The sequence below is a fragment of the Sebastes fasciatus genome, chromosome 11 (assembly GCF_043250625.1).
Source record: "Sebastes fasciatus isolate fSebFas1 chromosome 11, fSebFas1.pri, whole genome shotgun sequence".
Lineage (NCBI taxonomy): Eukaryota > Metazoa > Chordata > Actinopteri > Perciformes > Sebastidae > Sebastes > Sebastes fasciatus.
In genome coordinates, this window is record NC_133805.1 from 11,428,356 (window position 1) to 11,448,906 (window position 20,551).

The 20,551-nt window shown below is 40.0% G+C and overlaps 1 protein-coding gene across 1 annotated transcript in view; it reads left to right on the plus strand.

The window, feature by feature from the left end:
- The first annotated feature begins 969 nt into the window (after positions 1-969).
- The window catches only part of slc1a7a (solute carrier family 1 member 7a), a 37,804-nt gene continuing 18,222 nt past the window's right edge, over positions 970-20,551 (plus strand). Inside the window, exons 1-2 of the mRNA XM_074650592.1 lie at positions 970-1,110; positions 10,079-10,158. Coding sequence (XP_074506693.1) covers positions 970-1,110; positions 10,079-10,158 — 221 coding nt within the window. The remainder of the gene's footprint in view (positions 1,111-10,078; positions 10,159-20,551) is intronic.

Consider the following 20,551-nt stretch of genomic DNA (forward strand, 5'->3'; position numbering starts at 1 on the left):
GAAAACACTCAACCTGTGGCCTGTGTGTGTAATTGACTGCTATCCGAACAGTGTGTAAGTGCTCTAATAAATATTCATGACCTTTAGTGTGTGTATGTGTGTGTGCATTCGGCGCTGCCCCCCCCAAGTGTCTGTTATTTCTGTGTGTACCTTCAGTTGTGTCATCACCATTATGTCTAATCGTGTTGCTGTACCACTTGTGAAACAGGTCAACAGCTCATCTAAGTCCCTGTTTTTGTTTTGCGCTGTTATTTACCTCATGTCATTTGTGCAATTTTTCCTCTTTTTTCTTTTTTTTTGTGGTCTGGAACAATCCGCTGTCCAATTGTTCAGAGAGCTCTCTAATCCAGCCTTAGATCAGAGTCGTGCAGCACGGCCTAATAGGATCGTAGTATTAGCGCTGATGACAATACCACCAGCTGTCGCAGAGCCCCCTGTTGGCCACCGGGAGGAATGCGTCGGGGAGCGGGGGGGGGAGGTTAGAGAGACAGAGGGGGAGGTGACTGATACTGAGAGAGAGACAGACACAGATAGACAGAGATAGTGTGTGATGCGCTTAGTCTCGTGTGGAATAATAAAGGAAGCAGTTCGGAGGAGGAACACAGAAACTGCTAAAGTGCTTTGTTTTTGGACGACTACCTCTTTAATTTTTCTTTTCAACCCTCTCCTCTGTTAACCAAATCCCCAACTTTTTTTTCCATCTTTAAACTTTTTCTTTCTCACTTTTCTCAATCCCACCTTCATCAGTTCAGTCTGCATCCATCTATCTATCTCGCCCCACCTGCTGAGCCCACACTCTTCCGTTTCCTCCGCAGCGGTGGCGAGCTGTTGGCTCTGTGCTGCTTCTATATGGCTGAATAAGTGGTAAAAGGAGGGGGGGGGTTTGCTTTGGTGGTTTTCTCTGCGGGGGGGTTCGCGAAGTCAGCACCAGGACAAGCAGGAGGAGGAGTAGGTGGTTGGAGGAGGAGGATGGCGGTGGCTCTGGATGAAGTGTGGGGGCGGGTGAAGAATGTCTGCAAGCAGAACGGACTGCTCATCCTGTCCGTGCTGGCCGTGGTCATTGGCTGCCTGCTTGGCTTCTTCCTCAGAGGCAAGCAGCTCTCCGAGCAGGTCAGTCGGTTAAAACGCCTGGTGGTGATTGTGACGCCTGGTTCCCCCCCACCCAAACACCCACACCCACACACACACTACCCACCTGCCCGCCTCCCCCCCTCAAGTGTGTGACCCCGTGTCTCCTTCTTAAATGCTGTGATGGACTGGTACGCCGCAACTCCTAATACAAGAGATTACCCAATTCCCTGTTCCCTGCATCTGCCTCTTTACCTCCGCTCCATGGGCTACACACCAACATTTTCACAGTCACACACACACAAACATGTATTGCTATCTTTGTGAGGGCGCCGTATTGACTCACATTCAATCCCTGGAGGCATCACCGTAACTCCTAGCTACATGCCCGACCCCAACCGTTAACCTTAAAATGATCCATTGTGGGGACTTGATACTGTTAAGTCCCCACAATCGGTTCAATTCACAGTACACACACACACTCGACCACACACAAATTCATGTCAAATAATAACGTTTTCACCTTATCTTTATAAACCAGCCTCTCTTAGCCTATCCAAGCCCATCTAATTCTACCAAAGTACAGGTTTCACCACCACAATGGGCCACACAGGACCATTAAAAGATAGTAATCAATAGTAGATTGCTCTCTCGGGCAGATGGAGAAGAATCTGTTGATGATGGCTGTTCGATTTCACCGAAGAGACTGACGACGCAAGGTTCTTTATCTTGCTCAAACTGGATTTGCAAAAGAGTGTCAAAAATACAGCGTTTAGAAACCCCCCGGGGGTCGTCTGTTTTTTGATGAAGAGAAGAAGAAAAACATTAAATGAAAGTGGTTAGGTTGTTCCTAGAATGGCATTGAATTGCCTTAACCAAAAGTCAATTTGTCTGCTGTCAGGTACAATCTTAATGGAAAAAGAGCATGAGAATAGTTTTTTTTCTGCTTTTCAAATAGGTCTCATCAGTCGCTCAGATTGCCCATAGCCCCTCAGCGGGACTCATGGAGGGGGATTGCCGGTAGAGAGATTAGTTGTCAATCACTCACAGAGACATGAAGTCAACAACATACCATTCGTGTTCACTTATATAATTCACACATGACTGAATAGGAAGTGGAATTAAATAGTTCAGAATGCTGAGAGGCCGCAGACGAACAGAGAAATCGCATTTATGCAGGCAACTGCATGCATGATTATTCCTCTAAGCACTTTGATAATGATTAAAAGACGTGTTGTGGAGAAAGCATGTGTGAAGTCAAATTTTAATGAATAGCTGCTACTTTAAGGGTGCTTGAAAAATGAAAAGGTTTTAAAATTGGATGATGGTGGGTGTACGTGGGATGTTGTATGTATGATGTAAGATGTGTGTAGGTATTGCCATTCATGTTTGAGCACGCCTGTTACGTCGAACGACTTTGTAGTGAGACACAGGGGAGCTTCAGATGTGTGCCTTCCTGGGGATGTGTTGAGCGCCGAAGCATTGCTCTGATAACTGTTTAGAGAGCCAAAGTCACGGCCCTTTCCGGTGGACCCCAAGGGACCTTATTCAGAGAAAAAATATGAACTGTAGTCAACAGAGAGAGATAAATCTTTCTTTGATCCCATTTGAATTGCGCCATGAATCACACATATGATGTTTATCAATTTGAAAGATAATTTTGCAAGTCAAGAAAGTCTCAGTTTGTCGTAAAACTGTTGAAGTATCAGACTGTGAAAATACGTAATTAGAAATACTACACACCCAAAAGTTGTGTAGTGACGTCTCTCTCTCTGAAGCTACGATGCCTGTGTGTTTCGTTCTTTCTCTTCCCGGCTGATAAAAAGACCAGGAGTCGCTGGATAAAACACATGAGGTCAGATAACGTTACATTTGTGCGTGGAACATAGCTAAGTTAGCTATCTAGCGTTGGTGACGTGTATTGTACGAGACGACAAACGTAGTTCAGAGCAGTTTCGCACAAAACTAAATGATACTAAGACAAACCTACGACAAACTGCGACTTTCTTGGCTTGCAAAATGATCTTTTAAATCGACAAACATCATATGTGTGATTCATGGCGCACTTCAAACGGGATCAAAAAATGATTTATCTCTCTCCGTTACAACAATTGCTAATGGAGCTCACAGCACAGCGTGTCAGTGAGGTGAACAAAAGGCTTTATCGCTGTATCCTCCCACACGGTCTTGTTAACATACTATCCGAGTGGACACATGTGCACCAATCTACATTTTTGTATTATCCACTTAACCGTCTCTTCAGGGTCACAGAGGTCACGGGAGCCACTGGGAAGAGTGAGCTGGCGATGCCTCGTGTTAAGTTCATATCTCCCTGTACTCCCATTATTTGGTACAGGCATACAAGAATAAAAAATTAAATGACTTTTGAACACGCCACTGCAAGCAAATGTGTGTCTACTTTCTGCCACTTCGATTGATGGAATTGTGCACCACATGGGAGAGTTTGCTATAGCCTTAATAAGAAGAAGAATGAATATGATTTATAAGGAGAGACTCAAGGAGACACTTTCACGACTTCAGCAAGTCTGGCCTTAAACCGATTCATCTTAGAAATGAGAACAGGGGAAGTCATAAAGGACAGATCCAAAAGAAACTGAAGCCATCATGTGACAATAAACATTTTTCAAAGTATATTTCCTTCTAACCTTTATGTCAATATATTGTAACAAGACTACAGTCTGCAGCCGTGCTAGCTGCTCTGTGAGGCTGACATCAGCATACTAACGATGACTATGCTAGCATGCAGATGTTAAAGCAGCAGCGGGTAGAATTGGAGCAAATATGATTAAAAAAAGTTAATTTTAATAAAACGGTCACTATATCCTGACAGTAGTGCATGACACAGGTAATCTGAAAAAATATCATGTCCCTCTTTGTCCTCTTAGTGCTCCTAATGGCATCTGCCAGGTTCACAGACCGGAGGAAAACAACCAATCAGAGCCGAGCTGGAGTTTTGCCGTCTCTGAGCAGCTGTCAATCACTCACGAACTCCGATCGAACGGTCAAACTAGGCAGCGCTGATCAAATATGAATCAATATTCTGTTACTGTAATGCCTATTTCTCACCTCAAATGTTTTCAGAAACATCTTGTAGTGTACTGTTTAGCTGTAAAATGAGAAAGTTCATGACCCGGCTGCCATGTTGAGATCAGTTGAGGAAAAACCGAGCACCGCCCACCAGCCAGAGCACAGCCAATAGGAACGCTCGATAGGAACGCTCGATAGGAATGCTCGATAGGAACGCTCGATAGGAACGCTTACTCTGAAATGACCTGAGATTGGTCAAAGTTTCCCGTCTCATGCTAGATTTTTTAAAGCCTGAAAACAGAGCCATGAGGAGGTGCAGAAGTCTAGTTTTCTCTCAGAACACTTGAATTACAATATCCTGAAAAATTATTATGGAATTTTTGCCCTATGAGGCCAAAACAATTGTTACCTACTGAAGCTTTAAGTATGTGCTCTAACTTGATTTTAGAACATGTCCAACCACAAACCTCTCGTTAGCAAAATCTATAAATAATAGAAAAACAACTATGGCCTATTGACAGAGCTAATTGATTAGCTGTTATGGTGGTAAACACGCTAAGCAGCTCTGGTTTGCTTGTCTTTGCCACCTTGTCACTGAGGTTTGAAATAAGTGACTTAGACATATCAGGATAGGACAGAATAGGGAGGGAATGTGGTTTTCTATAGATAAACAAAGCTCATTTCTGTGTCTCGGTCACAAACAGTGAGCGGTGGTTAACAAGCTAGACCATCTGCCCCCACGCTGAGACTGCCACCAAGATTTTTTACTCTCTCAGCAGGAAAAGGGAAAACAGTGTAGCAGCTGCCTGAGTTCTCCACAACCTCGAACACCCTGACCTCGAGAGGAACAAAATTATTCAGTTGTATGAGAAAGCATTCAGTACTTTGTGTAGAATGAAGAGGCTGGTAGTGGGTTACAGTCGACTGTGTGGCAGCTGGTAGCGTGGAGGTGAAGACAAAGGTCATGCTCATGCTGCATTCAGGAATACAAATGAATAATGATCTTGTGAATGGCAGAGGTGGGGGTGTGTTATGCTGTTATACTACTGTACTGTAGCATTCATGATTTGTATTGGCCTCTCTTTCTACGCCCAAAGAGTCATTAAAGGAACAGTGTGTAGTATTTCAGGTGATCTACTGATTGGCAGAAATGGAATATAATATTAATAAGTATGTTTTCTTTAGTGTATAATCACCTGAAAATAAGAGTCGTTGTGTTTTCGTTAGCTTTTAATGACTCGTTTATATAGCGGGTCCTGTTCACGGAGCCGGCCGCCATGTTTCTACAGTAGCCCAGAACGGACAAACCCACCGCTAGACGCCACAAAATCCTCGACACTGCACCTTTAAGATAACAGAATAAATACAAAATGAATTAACAGCACATATTCACAAAAGCAGCTCTGTTTCTCACTAACAGTGCAAGAGAACAAGAGTGGATTGTTTCTCATATGACCTGCTGCTCCGCCACCTCAAAGTATATTTTTCGGTCAGAAAGGTGTTTTTATCTGAAGTGAAAAAACTGGCTTGACTCTGCCGCCCAGCTGTTTGTAGTTCATAATATCATCTCAGCATTTATTGGTCATAATAACGTATCAGTGTCTCAAACGTCACTCAGGCAGACAGGGATTTAATAACAGGCCAGATGCACTAATGTAAAGACAAGCTTCACTAATATTATCTGTTTGTATACAAATGTTAAATACCAGCTCACGGCCTTAAAGTGCGTCTGTGTTTGTGTGTGCGTATGAGTGTGTGTGTTTGTTCATATGTACACTCTGAATACTGCGTTCACGGACTGACGTACAACACAAAACACACAAATGTACCTGCCCCCACTCCACACACACACACACACACACATGCTCCCTCAGCCATTTGGCCTAAAAGCTCTGTCCCTCTGAAACAGAATCAAAAAGCTTTTATTGCTCCATCATCTCACTGCACAGATGTGCTGTACTTAAATTTCATTTTTCACTGCCGACTCTTCACCTTTGCTTTGTTTTTCTATTGTTTTTTTCTCCTCGTGACTTTTTGACATGATAATGGTTTGGATTTTTTTTTTTTTTTTACAAAATTGTGAACACCTTTGTGTGACTTATTGTTTACAAAAATGTAACCTGGTAGTTAATGTAATGATTCAGGGAGTTTTTTAAGAAATTTTAAATATTGATAATTATTATCTATTTACCAGAAGGCATGTCAATTACCTTTGTAATCTTTTCCTGGAAAAGTATTAAATAAATTACCAGCAATTTATTACTGCTTATTGGGAAATAGCGGAATATAATTATTAAACAATGTTTATAATAAAGTACTTTTCGATAAATTTTGAGGTAAATTTTGGGGTAATTTGGCAGTAATTCCAAAGAAATTTCAAATAGGTTAGTTGCTTATTATCACCTTATTACCATGAAGTTTACCAGACCTCTGTAGCCCGCTGCTCATCAGCTGTTATTAACCGCTTTAGATTACAACCAAAATCCACTCAAAGAGTCCTGATATGAACTAGATAATAAAACGCTGCCCTTCAATTGTTGCATGGCAACATAGTCAGACAGGAAGAGACTTTCTTTCTTTCTGGTGCATCTAAGGAACCTGATCTCCAACAAGGAGAAACAAGGAGACAAACGCAGACACTGTAAACACTGAGACACTGAGGCTGCTCACTCCAGGGTCGAGGGTTTACATATTGAGGACGAGGGATCTTATAATTACTTGACAATATATTGCAAATGCTGCCATATACAGTACCTCCTCTATGATCGCAGATGATTGATTTTCACAAAATTAAAAACTAATAAAGGAATATCTTATCTTATCTTATAAGTAATTAAATCCCTCCCTGATCATAATTTACTTTGCATGGCAGCTGGATTCTCGCGATGTCACAAGAGAATCGCAGAATCACATATCACACAAAAATCCATCTTGTCAGGCTTCATGTAATGCGTTTGTGTCCGGCAAGCCAGATCACAGACCAATCAGCATCCTGTAAAGAGCTACAGTCGTGAGACGTCACGTTCTAAACAACAACGGTGGCGACTCCTAAAGAAGTTACCATAGATGCGGCAATAGCATCAGTTAACTGGAGAGTATTTCTTCATTGAAAGAAGAGCAAAGAACGGCACTGAAACGGCTTTTCTCGTTAGAAAAGATGTTTTCGCTCTTCTCCTGTCTGGCTTCAGCAAGAGTTTGATTGACAGATGGTTCATCCAATCACCTGCCAAATATTTTTTGAAAGTGTCTGCCCTTTTCCAAACAGTGACTGCTTCTCAGATGGTTCTGTGTAACAGGTTAGATCACTGCATTACCATACAATCATAATATAACTTTTAATGTAAATAATGTTTTCAATCAAGATGAATTACCAATCTCAAGGAACGCTCTGCAAGCTGTTTGCAATGCCGTACAAAAACAGAAACCAGTGTACCATCACAGGTATCACACACATGAGAAAAGTGTCATGATGAAACATGATAAAATCATACAGCCTTCAGGGGTTGTGAAACTCCACACAGCAGCATCTGTGCATACAGATGAGGAGACACAGATATCATTCAAACACATTTCTTATCAAACATTTCTTATCAAACACATGTAACTGTACATCTGCTTTTGTGAGGAGTTATGTAAATGTAATTATATATTCTGAACACACAGCTCAGTGCTCTTGTTTTTAACCACAGTTAAATAATGTCATCATGAAATAATGTTTGACATTGTGTCCAGTTCAAGAGCAATGTGGCTGATAGGTCCATTTATAATCATTCAGTGCATTTAGACATGCACAGACTTAATTATATCAATCTATCTTACATTATACATTTGCAGTCAGTACTGAACATTATGCTAAATTAAGGAGAAGATAACAGCATAATGCAGCATAGCACGTAATGGTGAGGTGAGAAATGAAAGTAAGAAACACGGCACTTTCAGTACATTCAGTACAGTTTTTGTTCCCTCTCTACTAACTCTGACTTAGAGGGCCTTTTTATTGTATTTCTTTTCAGTATGACCTACAAAATCCCAACTTCCAACACTTGATCAAACGCTGGTGAATAGGAGCAAAAAATAATCTTAAAAAAAAAAAAACACTGTTAAATAATAAGCAAGTGTGACAAAACTAACAGGACTTATAGAGAAGCAAAAGTCCCGCCCTTTCCGGTGGACCATATTTCGGAAAAAATGTGTTTGGTAGTCAACGGCGAGAGACAGATATTGTTTTGATCCATGAATCACACATATGATGTTTGTCAATTTAAAACATAATTTTGCAAGTCAAGAAAGTCGCAATTTCTCGTTGGTTCGTCATAGTGTCATTTAGTTTTGTGTGAAACCGCTCAGTGGACTACAGCTCTCGTCTCGCACGATATACGTCACCAACACTAGCTAGATAGCCAACTTAGCTATGTTCCAGGCACAGATGAAACGTTATCTGACCTGATGTCTAGCGACTCCTGGTCTTTTCATATCAGACCGGAAGCGAAAGAACGAGCAAGACCCGTTGCTGGTGTGAGTACATCCCAGTACGAAACACACAGGCATCGTAGCTTCAGCGAGAGAGACGTCACACTTTTGGATGTGTCGTCTTTCTAACTACGAATTTTCACAGTCTTTTACAACAACTGCGACTTTCTTCACTTGAAATATTATCTTTTAAATTGACAAACATCATATGTGTGATTCATGGCGCAATTCAAACAGGATTAAAAAATTATGTCTCTCGCCGTTGACTACCGTTCATATTTCTTTTCCAAAATAAGGTCCCATGATGGTCCACTGGAAGGGGCGGGACTTTGCCTCTCTATAAAGCTGAAGAAGTCTTATACTATAGCTACAGTATTTGGGCTTACCATGACCATAAACCTTCATTTCTAACACTGTTGAAGCATTACTTGAAGAGAAAACACAGGTCTGATCTCTTAGCAACCATCGGACCAACTGTCGCAAACTATTTACAACAACTATTGGATGGATTCCCATAAAATCTGGTACAGACATTCATGATCATGATTCATTTATGGTCTTTGTTTTGGCAATACTAAATGGTAGGTTTTTGTTTTTTATTTAGATCAAAGTCCATCAACATAATTGGAATAGGCTAAAACATCTTGTAAATAATGGAGACCTTTTTCTCAACCAATCACACAGACTCACAAAACGCATATTGACAACTGGGAAAAATAAAAATTCAAGGCTATTTTTAAAACAGGTGGGAAAAAAATGAAAGCATGCAAGTCCTCTGGGAGACTATTTCAGCAACAAAGAGAATAAAAGCTATATGTGAGTCTTTGAATTTAGAGCAGGAAGCCAGATGGCCAAAGGTCTTAGTGGCTTTTCAGTAGATCTAACATTTTTTTTGATAGGAGGGCCATTCATGCTTTATATAAGAGCAAATAATCGAAATCAATTGTATGCTGAAAGGCGCTGCATGTGTCCTCTCCCTTTTCTTAGCCCCCGTCAGACCTTTGGCGACAGCATTGAGAGCTGCAACAGCCTCTTATCTTAGTTTCTTTTATACAAGTTACAAAAGCAGGCAAAGGATTGGTTTAGATATATTTATATTATATATTGCATAGAGTCAAGTCCCAAGTCAAGACAGCCAAACAAAGTAATTCTCGATACATTTTGAGGTAAATATTGGGCTAATTTGGCAGTAATTCAAAAGAAATTTGAAACAGGTAACTTGCTAATTATCACCTAATTATCCTGAAATTTGCGGACCTGTAAAATGAAATGTTGACAAATATTGCAATATTGTTTAAGTGATAAAAAACAAATCTTTCAATACATGTTTGTGAAAATTGTCAGCAAGAATGACATCGACATTCTTCTTAAAACTTAATCAATACATAAAAGTTGGATATTTTAGGAAATATGCTTATAATTATGTTGTTGTTTTTTTGCTGAGAGATTAGAGTACTGATATAAACAGTGTGTTTTTCTCTGCCACTTGCAGGAGGTGAAGTACTTCGGGTTTCCTGGAGAGCTGCTGATGAGGATGTTGAAAATGTTGATTTTGCCCCTCGTCGTATCCAGGTAAGAGCAACGCAGCTCCACACACACACACACACACACACGAACGCACGCACACGCACACACACACACACACACACACACACACACACACACATAAACACTTGCTGCTGTGTGAGTCAAATGCCAAACTTGTTTCAGTAGTTAGTTAGACGGATGTTTTGAAGTGGGTTTTTTTTTAAGTGGGGTTGTATGAGGTTCTTATTCATAGTCAGTGTATTACCTACAGTAGATGACAGTCGACACGCCCCCAGTCTGGAGAAACAGACAGGAGTAACGACACGGAAGCAAAGCAACGTACTGCTGTGGACGGGGCCGGCAGTAAAACGTATTTTAGCCACCTAAAAGCATAGCTGCAGTCTGAACTTTAAGATTTGTTACGTTAATGTCTGTTTATTTATGTCGCTCGTTTTGAAAGCGTTGCAACGGACAAGGAACGGCTGATTTGTAAAGTTGAAATGAGGTGTTATCTGTACGACACCTCCTCATTTCACTACAATCCTAATTAAGGAGGCAGCACGCTGGAGGGAGATTGCCTGAAAAGTTTACTTAGGCTACTGTTGGCTGTATTGTATGTCATTTTCAGTAAATATCGCAGTATAAAAACCTGTGTTTTCTCTTTAAAAAACACAAACATGTCTCTAGTCCGATCTTGACCTCATAGCTGGTTTGTTTACATGACGTAACAGAATATTTAACGGTGTGTGTCCGAATTAGGCTGTAAGTAAATTATAAAGACCACAAATCTATATCTATCTTCTTATCTTGTTGGTTTCTTATTCTGTCAATAAGAAAACATAACAAGGTCGATATTATTCATCATAACAATAAATTATTAGTTCTGTTATTATAAAGAATATAAGGGCTGAACCAACACAAACTGCGCCTGTGCCTAAAAGAAAGGCCGACATAATATATAAATATGCAGTATATATATATATATATATATATACTGTATATATATATACATATATATATATACATATATATATGTATATATATATGTATATATATGGCCCCGTCCACAGCAGTATATTGTTTTGTATTGTGCGGTGTCTCCTGTCTGTTTCTCCAAACTGTGGGCGTGTCAACCAACATCTACTGTAGGTAATACACTGACTATGAATAAGTACCTCATACAACCCCACTTCACAACACCCAAACTATCCCTTTCAAGATTTGCATATATTTTTGGGTGGATGTTGATTTTCAGTCAGGTTTTAATAAAGAATTAAAATGAGCAACATAAAAAGCAGAGTTATATATTTGCTTTGATATTCTCATCACTAGTATCACCCTGTTGCATCGATGTTCTGTGAAATGAATTGAACCAAATTGAACTGAACTGGACTTAACTGCAAAGATAGAGGACATATTTTGCAGTCACTGGGATCATTGTCACTGCGGTCACTCTCATACATATTAGGAGGAGCGTGCTGTCATATGCCGCAGAATGATTTGGCAGAAAGCCCGCTGTTGCCTTTGGCAGTGTTTAAGATTACTTTGAAATTGTACTACCTGTGAAATCTGGGCTGCTGATCCCACATGCCTCAACTTTTCTTTTGATTGATGAAAGCGAAAGCCTGGGAGGTAACTGAATGTTCTGCTGAGACCGTTGAGATTGCATCAGAATGAGAGGTGTGAATGTTTGACCTCGAAGAGCGCTATACTACGCATAGCAATGCAGAGAGAGAAGCCATTTGAGATATTAGGGCTCCATAGTAAGACATTTACTGAAATGATTTAAATATGTAAATGTGAATTAGTTTAAGTACTTTTTTATTGCCTCGGAGACACTCTGCAACACATTAGTTGTACAATGTTTGTGGTGTTTGATGACAGAAACAAGTGACTCACCATCTGGTGACGGCAGGTGTTTTGCTCTGAGGATCTGCACTGACAGGAAGAGAAAAAGAAAAAACTTTAGTTGGCTTTTTGAATATCAATCCGTCTTTACACCCACCACTGCCTTAGAGCCACAAGTTCAGGTTAGTTTTACTAGAAAATAGTTCTGGGAAATGTGGTAAATTACTGTTAAAACACAAGATGAGGCAGGTGTATTTGTGAGGCACCTTTCAACAACAACAAGGCATTTAAAGTGCTTTAAACAAGACGTGAAAACAAAAGACAAAATATAAAAGAAACACAAAGCAACATAAAAACAATTACAAATAGGATTAAAAAAGAGAAGAATTGAACGGAAGAAACAAATAAACTACACTTCAATAAAATGGATTAAACAGGACAATGCAATTACGCTGCAGTTCAATAGGAATGAATAGATCCAAATTCAATTTAATGCAAGGCAGTGGCAAACAGGAAAAGTTTTACGCTTCAATTTAATGCTTCTCTAGAAGATGTTCAGAGCATTAATATAGCAGGAAACTGTTTCAGCACGTTTTCATTCCCAGGGCTTTAAACACAGATGCTTTGTCACGGCCGTCGGCGTTCGATACCGCCGCTCAAGGCACCCTTAACGTCAGTATGTGACTACAATGTAAAGCCATCAGTGTCAATATCAAACGTTCTGAGAGACGGCTGAGGTGATGTAGTTTAAAGAGTGAAAGACACACGCAACGCAGGCGGGAGGTGAGGTGGATGGGTCAAACAAACACAAGGCTTTCATCCAAGACACTGCTGTTTATGTCCCGTGCGTTAAGTTTCACTTTCACGTTACAATCAGCTGTTCGTTCATGTCCCTTGTTCACAATGTTCATAATGTCATTTTCAATGTACAAAGTCATTTTAAGCCCAACCATGATGTTTTTATCCTAAACCGAATTTAGTGAACCTAAGCATGTGTTGTTGTTTAATTCACAACGGTAAGCACGTGTTTACTGCGGCCGAAAGGTCACGCCAAGGGGTCTGATAAAGCGTCAGTATGTGACGAGTTGGGATGAAAATGCATTCACTATTTGTTATAAAGATATAGAGGACTAATGTCTACCTGAGCAGAGAATGAAGTCGCGCGCGGCTCGGCTGCGTGTCAGCTCAGGGATTCGAGGTCTCACCTATTTTTGATGCGAGCAGCGCGCCGTTCACAGCAATAACAGACAGTGAAGGTGATCTATTGACAGTATATTGACATCATACCAGCAAGATTTCTACAGTTTTAATGTCTAGACATCTGTAGAATATGTCACAGACAGTGAAGGTGATCTATTGACTGTATATTGACATCATATCAGCAAGATTACTACAGTTTCGATCTCTTTATCTATAGAAAATGTTACGGAGATGAAAAAAAGTAAAGACTTATTTTTAAATCAACACTTTCATTTCAAAATAAAAGCCCTCAAGCGTTTTTTTTCTGTGGACAGAATTCCTTCAGTTGTTAACACAAGGCTTTTATTCTGAAATATGTGCCGGACAGTGTTATAGAACATAGAGTGACTTGGAGAGTTCCATGAATGAATGTAGTACGGGTTTTAATTGTGGATTATTACTATTATTTACAAATTACCACACGTTTCTTAACCTTTCTCGGTCTAAAATAAATACAAATGTTATTTATAATGAAATGAAATGGCCATTAAAAGGCAAACTCTATGTAGAAAGAAAGGGCTGACAGCAGCAGCTGCAGCAGCAGAAACGCAGCAGACACGCAGCTGAAAAGCAGCTGGTGTGGACGAGGGGCAATAGAACCGAGAGTTGAAGCAGACCTCAAGTACACAAAGCAGCCTGCAGGAAATTTTAATCACAAAATACTTTACATGAATTTATTGAATATCCCAAATTAATTATAGTGTAGTAGTATGGGCTTTTCCCTTTAATATAAAATTCTCACAGTTCTCTGATTTAAGTTTTAAATCATGTTTTCTCCATACAGTGTCATGACATTTTTATGCATGTACCCAATTACCCTTTTCAGCGTCGAGGATTAAAGGGTAGTGTGTGTGTGTACATGGAAGTAAACCTGTTGCCCTTTTATAGCTCTGGATTCATTCTTAGAAGCGCACAGCCTGCCAGATTCTCCAGTTCGACTATTTTAGGCCCAAAGCTCTTAGTTGCCTGCCTGCCTGCGTGAGGTCAGTGATGTCCACTGCACAAAAAAACTCCCAAAACAAATCATGCAAAGGCACCGGTTACATGCCGGGTGCTTTGTGCAATAAGCTACTTACAATCTATGCAACAGCAAAGACTGGATGAGAAGTTAATCCTCCCTCCGTCACTCTGTCTCTCTCTGTCTGTCTCTCTGTCTCTATCTCTCTGTGTCTGTCTCTTTGCATGTTTCTCTCTCTCTCTGTCTTAATCTATGTTGTTTAAACACAAGGCAAAGGGCAACGAGAGTCTTTACTTGTGCATTTATTCACACTCACGGTCCACTTTGCCGCTTCACAGATTCAGAGCAGGAGATCACTTCAGTGCAGGGTTCCTGCCAAACGTGAGGCACGTGAGAACAAGAGACCTTAATTACAACTAATCTGAAACATGCATGCAGGCAGGGGGCCAAACGTGGCCAGGTTAAAACACATCACTTCCTGTTGAATGTGAAACACACTCAATGTTCTCGGTGCCTGCCTGTGACTCATCGGAGGCAATAAATGGGTTATGAAGGAGCAAGGCTTGGATTGATACTTCACAGCTGCTGTGTTTGCACTTATATCTATCCCTCCGTTCCCATACACTCGGAGATGATTGGTGTATCTGCATATCTCTGCAGCCCTCTGCAGACACGCACGTACAATCCAGCCACAGATGCAGTCTCGGTCGATATCCTGCAATTCTCTCTCCGTCTCTCTCCTCCGCCGCCATGCCAACTGATGACAGCCGAGCGTATCTAGATTGGGATGCACAGACCGGCTGGTTGACACGGTGCATGGTACAGTAGGGCTTATCTAGGGGTGAATATCCGCCCCAGCCCTATAGCCTGCCTGTCCCCATTTTTTCTCCCTCCCTCCCAGTGCCATCTGCGCAGCAGCCAAAGCGGAAACCAGATTATCCCATGAACACGCCATGCTGAATCAATGGCCACTCCACTTACTGCCTCCTTATGTCCTAGGTTTCTTTTATTTTTGGGATTGGAATTAAAATGATAAATGGAACTAGACTTTGAAAAAATATGTGTTTTTTTTTGTGGTTTATAGTTAAAGAAAGCATTAACATTTTATTTACCAATGCTTTGACTGAGATCTGAAGGTCAAAGGTGAAGAGGATTTTAATGATATGCAGCTACATATGGCAGATCCAAACTGTATTCGGAGCGCTCATCATCTGATAGTGAGATATTAATGAGGTGGAAATGAATCCTTCTTGCTGAAGATGACTAACAATGCTGCAGGACACGATTTCCAGAGTTGTGTTTCACTCTGTTTTTGTCTGTATGTCTACTTTGTTCTCAATCAGTCTCTCCATATGTGAATGCTCAGTCACACACAGTGAAAAATAAATAATTGGCATGGAAGATGAGCGTTGTGAAACAGATTTGAGTGGGCGTGTCTTGCAGGTTGTTTACAAGGTTTTGAGAAATATGGAAATCGTATAGCCTTCATTTAAATGTGAAGCGACTGTGTTTTAGTCTCAGAAAATGACAGTAATTCTTCAACCACGGGCGTCCTTCTCGGGCGTTTTGGTTCGCTTCCACATCCTTAGAAACAGACTGAATTATAATTACGTGATTGCACAGCATCTCCTGAGGATAAAAAAATCAATATGTGCATCTCAGACATTTAAGTATATTTTGTACTGTATTTTGTAAATACAGCATGTATTTACAATGAAAATGTAGGTTCAATTTACTTTTATTTATATTTTTAATTTCATCCCCACTGTTTTGGGATTAAACTTTAAAGTATCACAGTGTGGAAGAGGATGTTTTGATCATGTTTTTTGGGTGGATCGATATTTGCCTAATTCCTGTCCTCACACAGGAGCAGGATGATTAATTTGCTTGGTAGCAAAGTAATTACTGTGAATAATTCTCTGACTAAAAGAAGAAAATAGAGATAACAACTGTAATTTTCTTGAGACTGCGCTAATGTACTAGCGAAAAGAGCATGAAGAACTCTGATTATAGCTTCAAATTTAAGTCCTTGTAGGCTTTTTCGCTGAATGTCAGGGTGACTCAGTTCTGCTCATTAAGTCACATAGTGATGGTCAGGCTGTGTTATGATGTTTGCCTCTCTACAGCTTAATGCAACTTAATTGGTTTTGCTGTTTGGGCTGCATTTACTCCCTCTATGACGCCATTCAGGAATAAAGTCTAATCAACTAGTTGGCAATCACACATCATTTATAAACTGCAGTACTCATTAGAGAGTATGCAACATTGAAGAGTCCACAATTACAAGTAGGATCTACTTAAAAAAGAAGGCAACTAATTAAAGTGGCAAGAAGGAACTTTTAACTAGTTATGAAACAGACTCGGTTCAATACTGTTCTACTACTAATCTATGCATATATGTCTATGGGGAAAACGCTAGTGATGGCTTTAAATGGGAATAGAGAACCGGTTCCTAGTTGTCCCGATTCCTTGGCATCTCATGCCTCTGTGTCTATCGATTCCTATCGATGCTTTCAGACAGTCAGCTAGCTTATACACAATGACGCATACACACCGGAGCTACTACTACTAAACCTGAAGGGAAGCTCTCTATTTCTCCCTGATAATGCAACACTGTGAACAACAAATCTGTGTTGAAATGCACAGGAGGAGAGTTAGTAACGTTACCTGTTAGAAGTCGGTGGGCGGCACAGTCCTGCTCGGCTAAATAACGGAGCTACTAACGTTAACGGAGGTGCCATTAAGTTATAATTATAAGGCGTTCAAACGCTGCTCAGTGAAGGTAAATTACAACGTCATCATGGTGTGTTCAATGTAATCTTGTAAAATTAAATTTCTGGCGAGAAACTTAAATAAATCCAGTTGTTTGAAGGAGACGTTTTCACAGCAATATAAAATAGATATAGAGAGATAGATATGACCTGTTTAACTTCCTAACATTAGCTCTAAGCAGCTTATAGTACATAATTAAAAACTACTGATGCCAAGATTTGTTTTTAATCAAAGCTAATATTTAAATAATCATAATTTGAATTGTGTGTTTTTATGCAAATAACCACTATATTAATTTTTAACAGATTCTTCTGCACTATATTCACATTTTTATTAGTCCCGTATCTCAGTTGTTAACCTGCACTATATTCATTTTTAACAGTTTCTTCATCTCCTGTTATTTTTATATCTGGCATATTTTTTTATGCTCTGTTTTACTTACTTGTGTCTTTTTACTCATATGTTTGCACTATGGGACTGTGATGCTGGAAACTTGAATTTCCCTATAGATGACAATAGCAAAGTAAAGTACAATACTGTGTACAGTATCCTCCCGCCCCCCAAAAATAGGGCTCTCTGATGTCATTGAATGACATCAGATCTAAAATGTTATTCCTTTATTTAGTACATATATTTCAAAATTGGCAGACAAAGAAAAATACTTAATTTCAGACCCTGCTGTCAAGTTTATCTTAGGTGAACTTTGACCCGTGTTGACCGGTATCAAGTCGTCTGTACTGACCTTTGAGGGAACAGAGAGCCAAAATGGAGGACGCTATTGTAGCTTATTAGCTGTGTTGCATCTACTTCTGTCAAAGTATAAACTGCTGACAGTTATGAGTAGTTAATAGTGCCAAGCCAAATTAATATTAAAGTCAGCGTAAAAAGGATCTGCAGCACATAAAGAGGAGTTAAGATCGATGACAAGAACACAGGTGTATAGTTCTTTATTATGTAGAAACATGGAAATACAATACAGTTTTTTTTAACTCCACAAGTTATTTTATTGACTGCTGGGTTTGATCTTAATATATATATATGCTAATGTTATTGTTTTTTTCAGCTCAGCAGCGGCGTTGGATGAACAAGAGGTTTATAGTGAATTGGTTTTCTTAATCACAGCATACAGAGAGACAGACAAACACACAGCGGTGTACTGCAGGGCACTGAAGATTTCTCTTATCCCCGACTCTGATGGCAGCAATAAATCCAATTGTTTATTAATTCCTGAAATCAGGATGTCTGTTTTGGTGCTCAGTATTTCTCATTAAGCAACGGTGAAAAGATCTTCTCTTGGCTTCACCTCGACGTGGAACTGTTTACCCACATCTCCGCAAGACCGGATCAATACTCGACTAATAACATGTCATAAGCCCTGGCCTTCGTTTGAACTGGTTGAACTATGTTCACAGACTTACATCGATTTCCTTGCAGAGTTCAGTATCCTTGACAAGCGTGCCATCTCGAGCTGTTTGGGAATGATGGGAGCCCTTGAGCAGACTTGATCATTAACATGAACTGACATGCACCATTTTGCCACAAACAAATCCAACATATTAATGATCGGTGATGTTCCAGGTCTATTAGCACTTCTTGTCAGGTTTGTTTTAATTCACGGACTTGCAGAGGGGATTGATTTGAAAAGGTCTTGAAGGCAAATTTCCCAATAGAAAAAAGGACACGTTATTACCGAGTCAATATATTTATTTTATTATTTATTCCATCTTGTGGCAAGTTCACGGAAAAGTCCTGGATTCCCGACATTAATGCAATTATAAGTCTGATGAAGACTGATGAATTGTAAAGCTGTTGCTAAGGTGTGACATCTAAAGACTTTGAATAACCCTGGAATATCAAATGGTTAAAACTCCCATGAAGTAGAACATCGATGTGACCTATAATGATCTGAGCTGCTGAAACAAAGGCCACAGTGTCACCACCCACATGTCACGGATGTCATGGATAACTCCCCCCCCCCCCACCCTCCAAGGAGCCTCGGCCTTCTTTTTTTCATCTGGACGAAGGATTACTGTAAAGCTCTAGCTCAACGAAGGTGCAGCAGAGAGGACTGTAAGCCCCATATGGTCTGAATGTCTTGTGGCAGATCTGCCTTACGTGTGCTCGAAACCTCACGATCTACACATGGCAGGTGACGCTCTGTAATCCAACCTTGACTCAGATATCAGAGTGAAGGACAGAGATCTCGAGCTAGATACTCTATGTCAATAAGAAGCTGAAAAGCAACGGCTCAAGTGCACTGAAAGTTGTATGTTGACTATCTTCCTGGTCCTGTGGCATTGATTTAAAATACATTTCTACTCCAGTAACCCTCATTCATTTGCTTCATATATATCCCATACATTCCAAGTTAGCTTTGTGTAGATCTTCAATCTACACACAGTTTCCAACCTAGGGGTCAGGGCCCACCGAGGGGTGCCAAGAAAAATCAAAGGGGTCACAAGATAATTAAATGGATAGGAATCATATGTGACTCCTCTTTCATTTTTAATGTCCTTCACAGGCCATAACCTGTGATGAGGGGTCACAAGTAGACATGACTTAATTTTTAAGCTGCTATAACCTTTTTATAAATGTATTTATTTTTTATAATGTATTACATGACTATGCAGAATTATCACCCATTCAGCTCTGCGGAGTATTTTAGTGTCTTTGAGCTCATTGTTTTGATTTTTTTACCCGCAACTTTAATGTTTTGGCTCAATCCCACTACTCTCATAAAGCAGTTTTTGGTCGCAGTAGTCAGTTGTTTTCAGAGGAAAAAGCTCTAAATCAACTGTGCACTACCTGCTCAACAGCAAACAGCAGACAGACAAAGTTAGCGACTAACTGGTGGAGCATTTATCAGCTTATAAGCCAGATATTTCCCTCAAGACATGATGGAGAACATAGACTGTATATAAGAAGTGGACATAGTCACTGTGACCTCACCCATTGGTTTGTGGATCATCGTTTTGAAGCCCCGAATTCGGCATTTTGGCCGTCGCTATCTTGGTTTTCGGCCATTGCCATCTTGTTTTTTTGGAACCAGAAGTGACACGAGAGTTTTCTCATAGACTTCTATACAATCAGGCTTCTTTCTGCAACCAGAGGAGTCGCCCCCTGCTGGATATTAGAAATAATGCAAGTTTAAGGCACTTGAGCATCGGCTTCACTTTTCAGACCCGGAGGTTGCTATCTGGTGGAGACCAAAAACAGAATAAAAAAATAAATGAATTAGTTCACCATATTAACTTAAAAGGTGATAACATGTTAGTGTTGTGTGCTCTGCTTGTTGGCCAAGCGTAGGTTAAAAGAGTCACAAACCAAAATGGTTCGGAAGTCAATCTATGAGGATATGTGTATGATCATGTGTTTTCATAAGTCAGTGGGTGTGATATGATTAATAAAACACTCTTAATAGTATTAATCTATGAAGGGGAATAAAATACAGAAACCTTAAAAATGACCAAGAGTGCTTAAACTAGTAAATTACATTTTAAAACTTTAAAACTAATCAGCAACTGATTTGAATAATTTGGCCGAAGATAAAAAAGTTTTGTCAGTTTAATAAAAAAGCTGTCAAATGAAATTTAATTTTGAAAGATCGTTCATATTTTAATC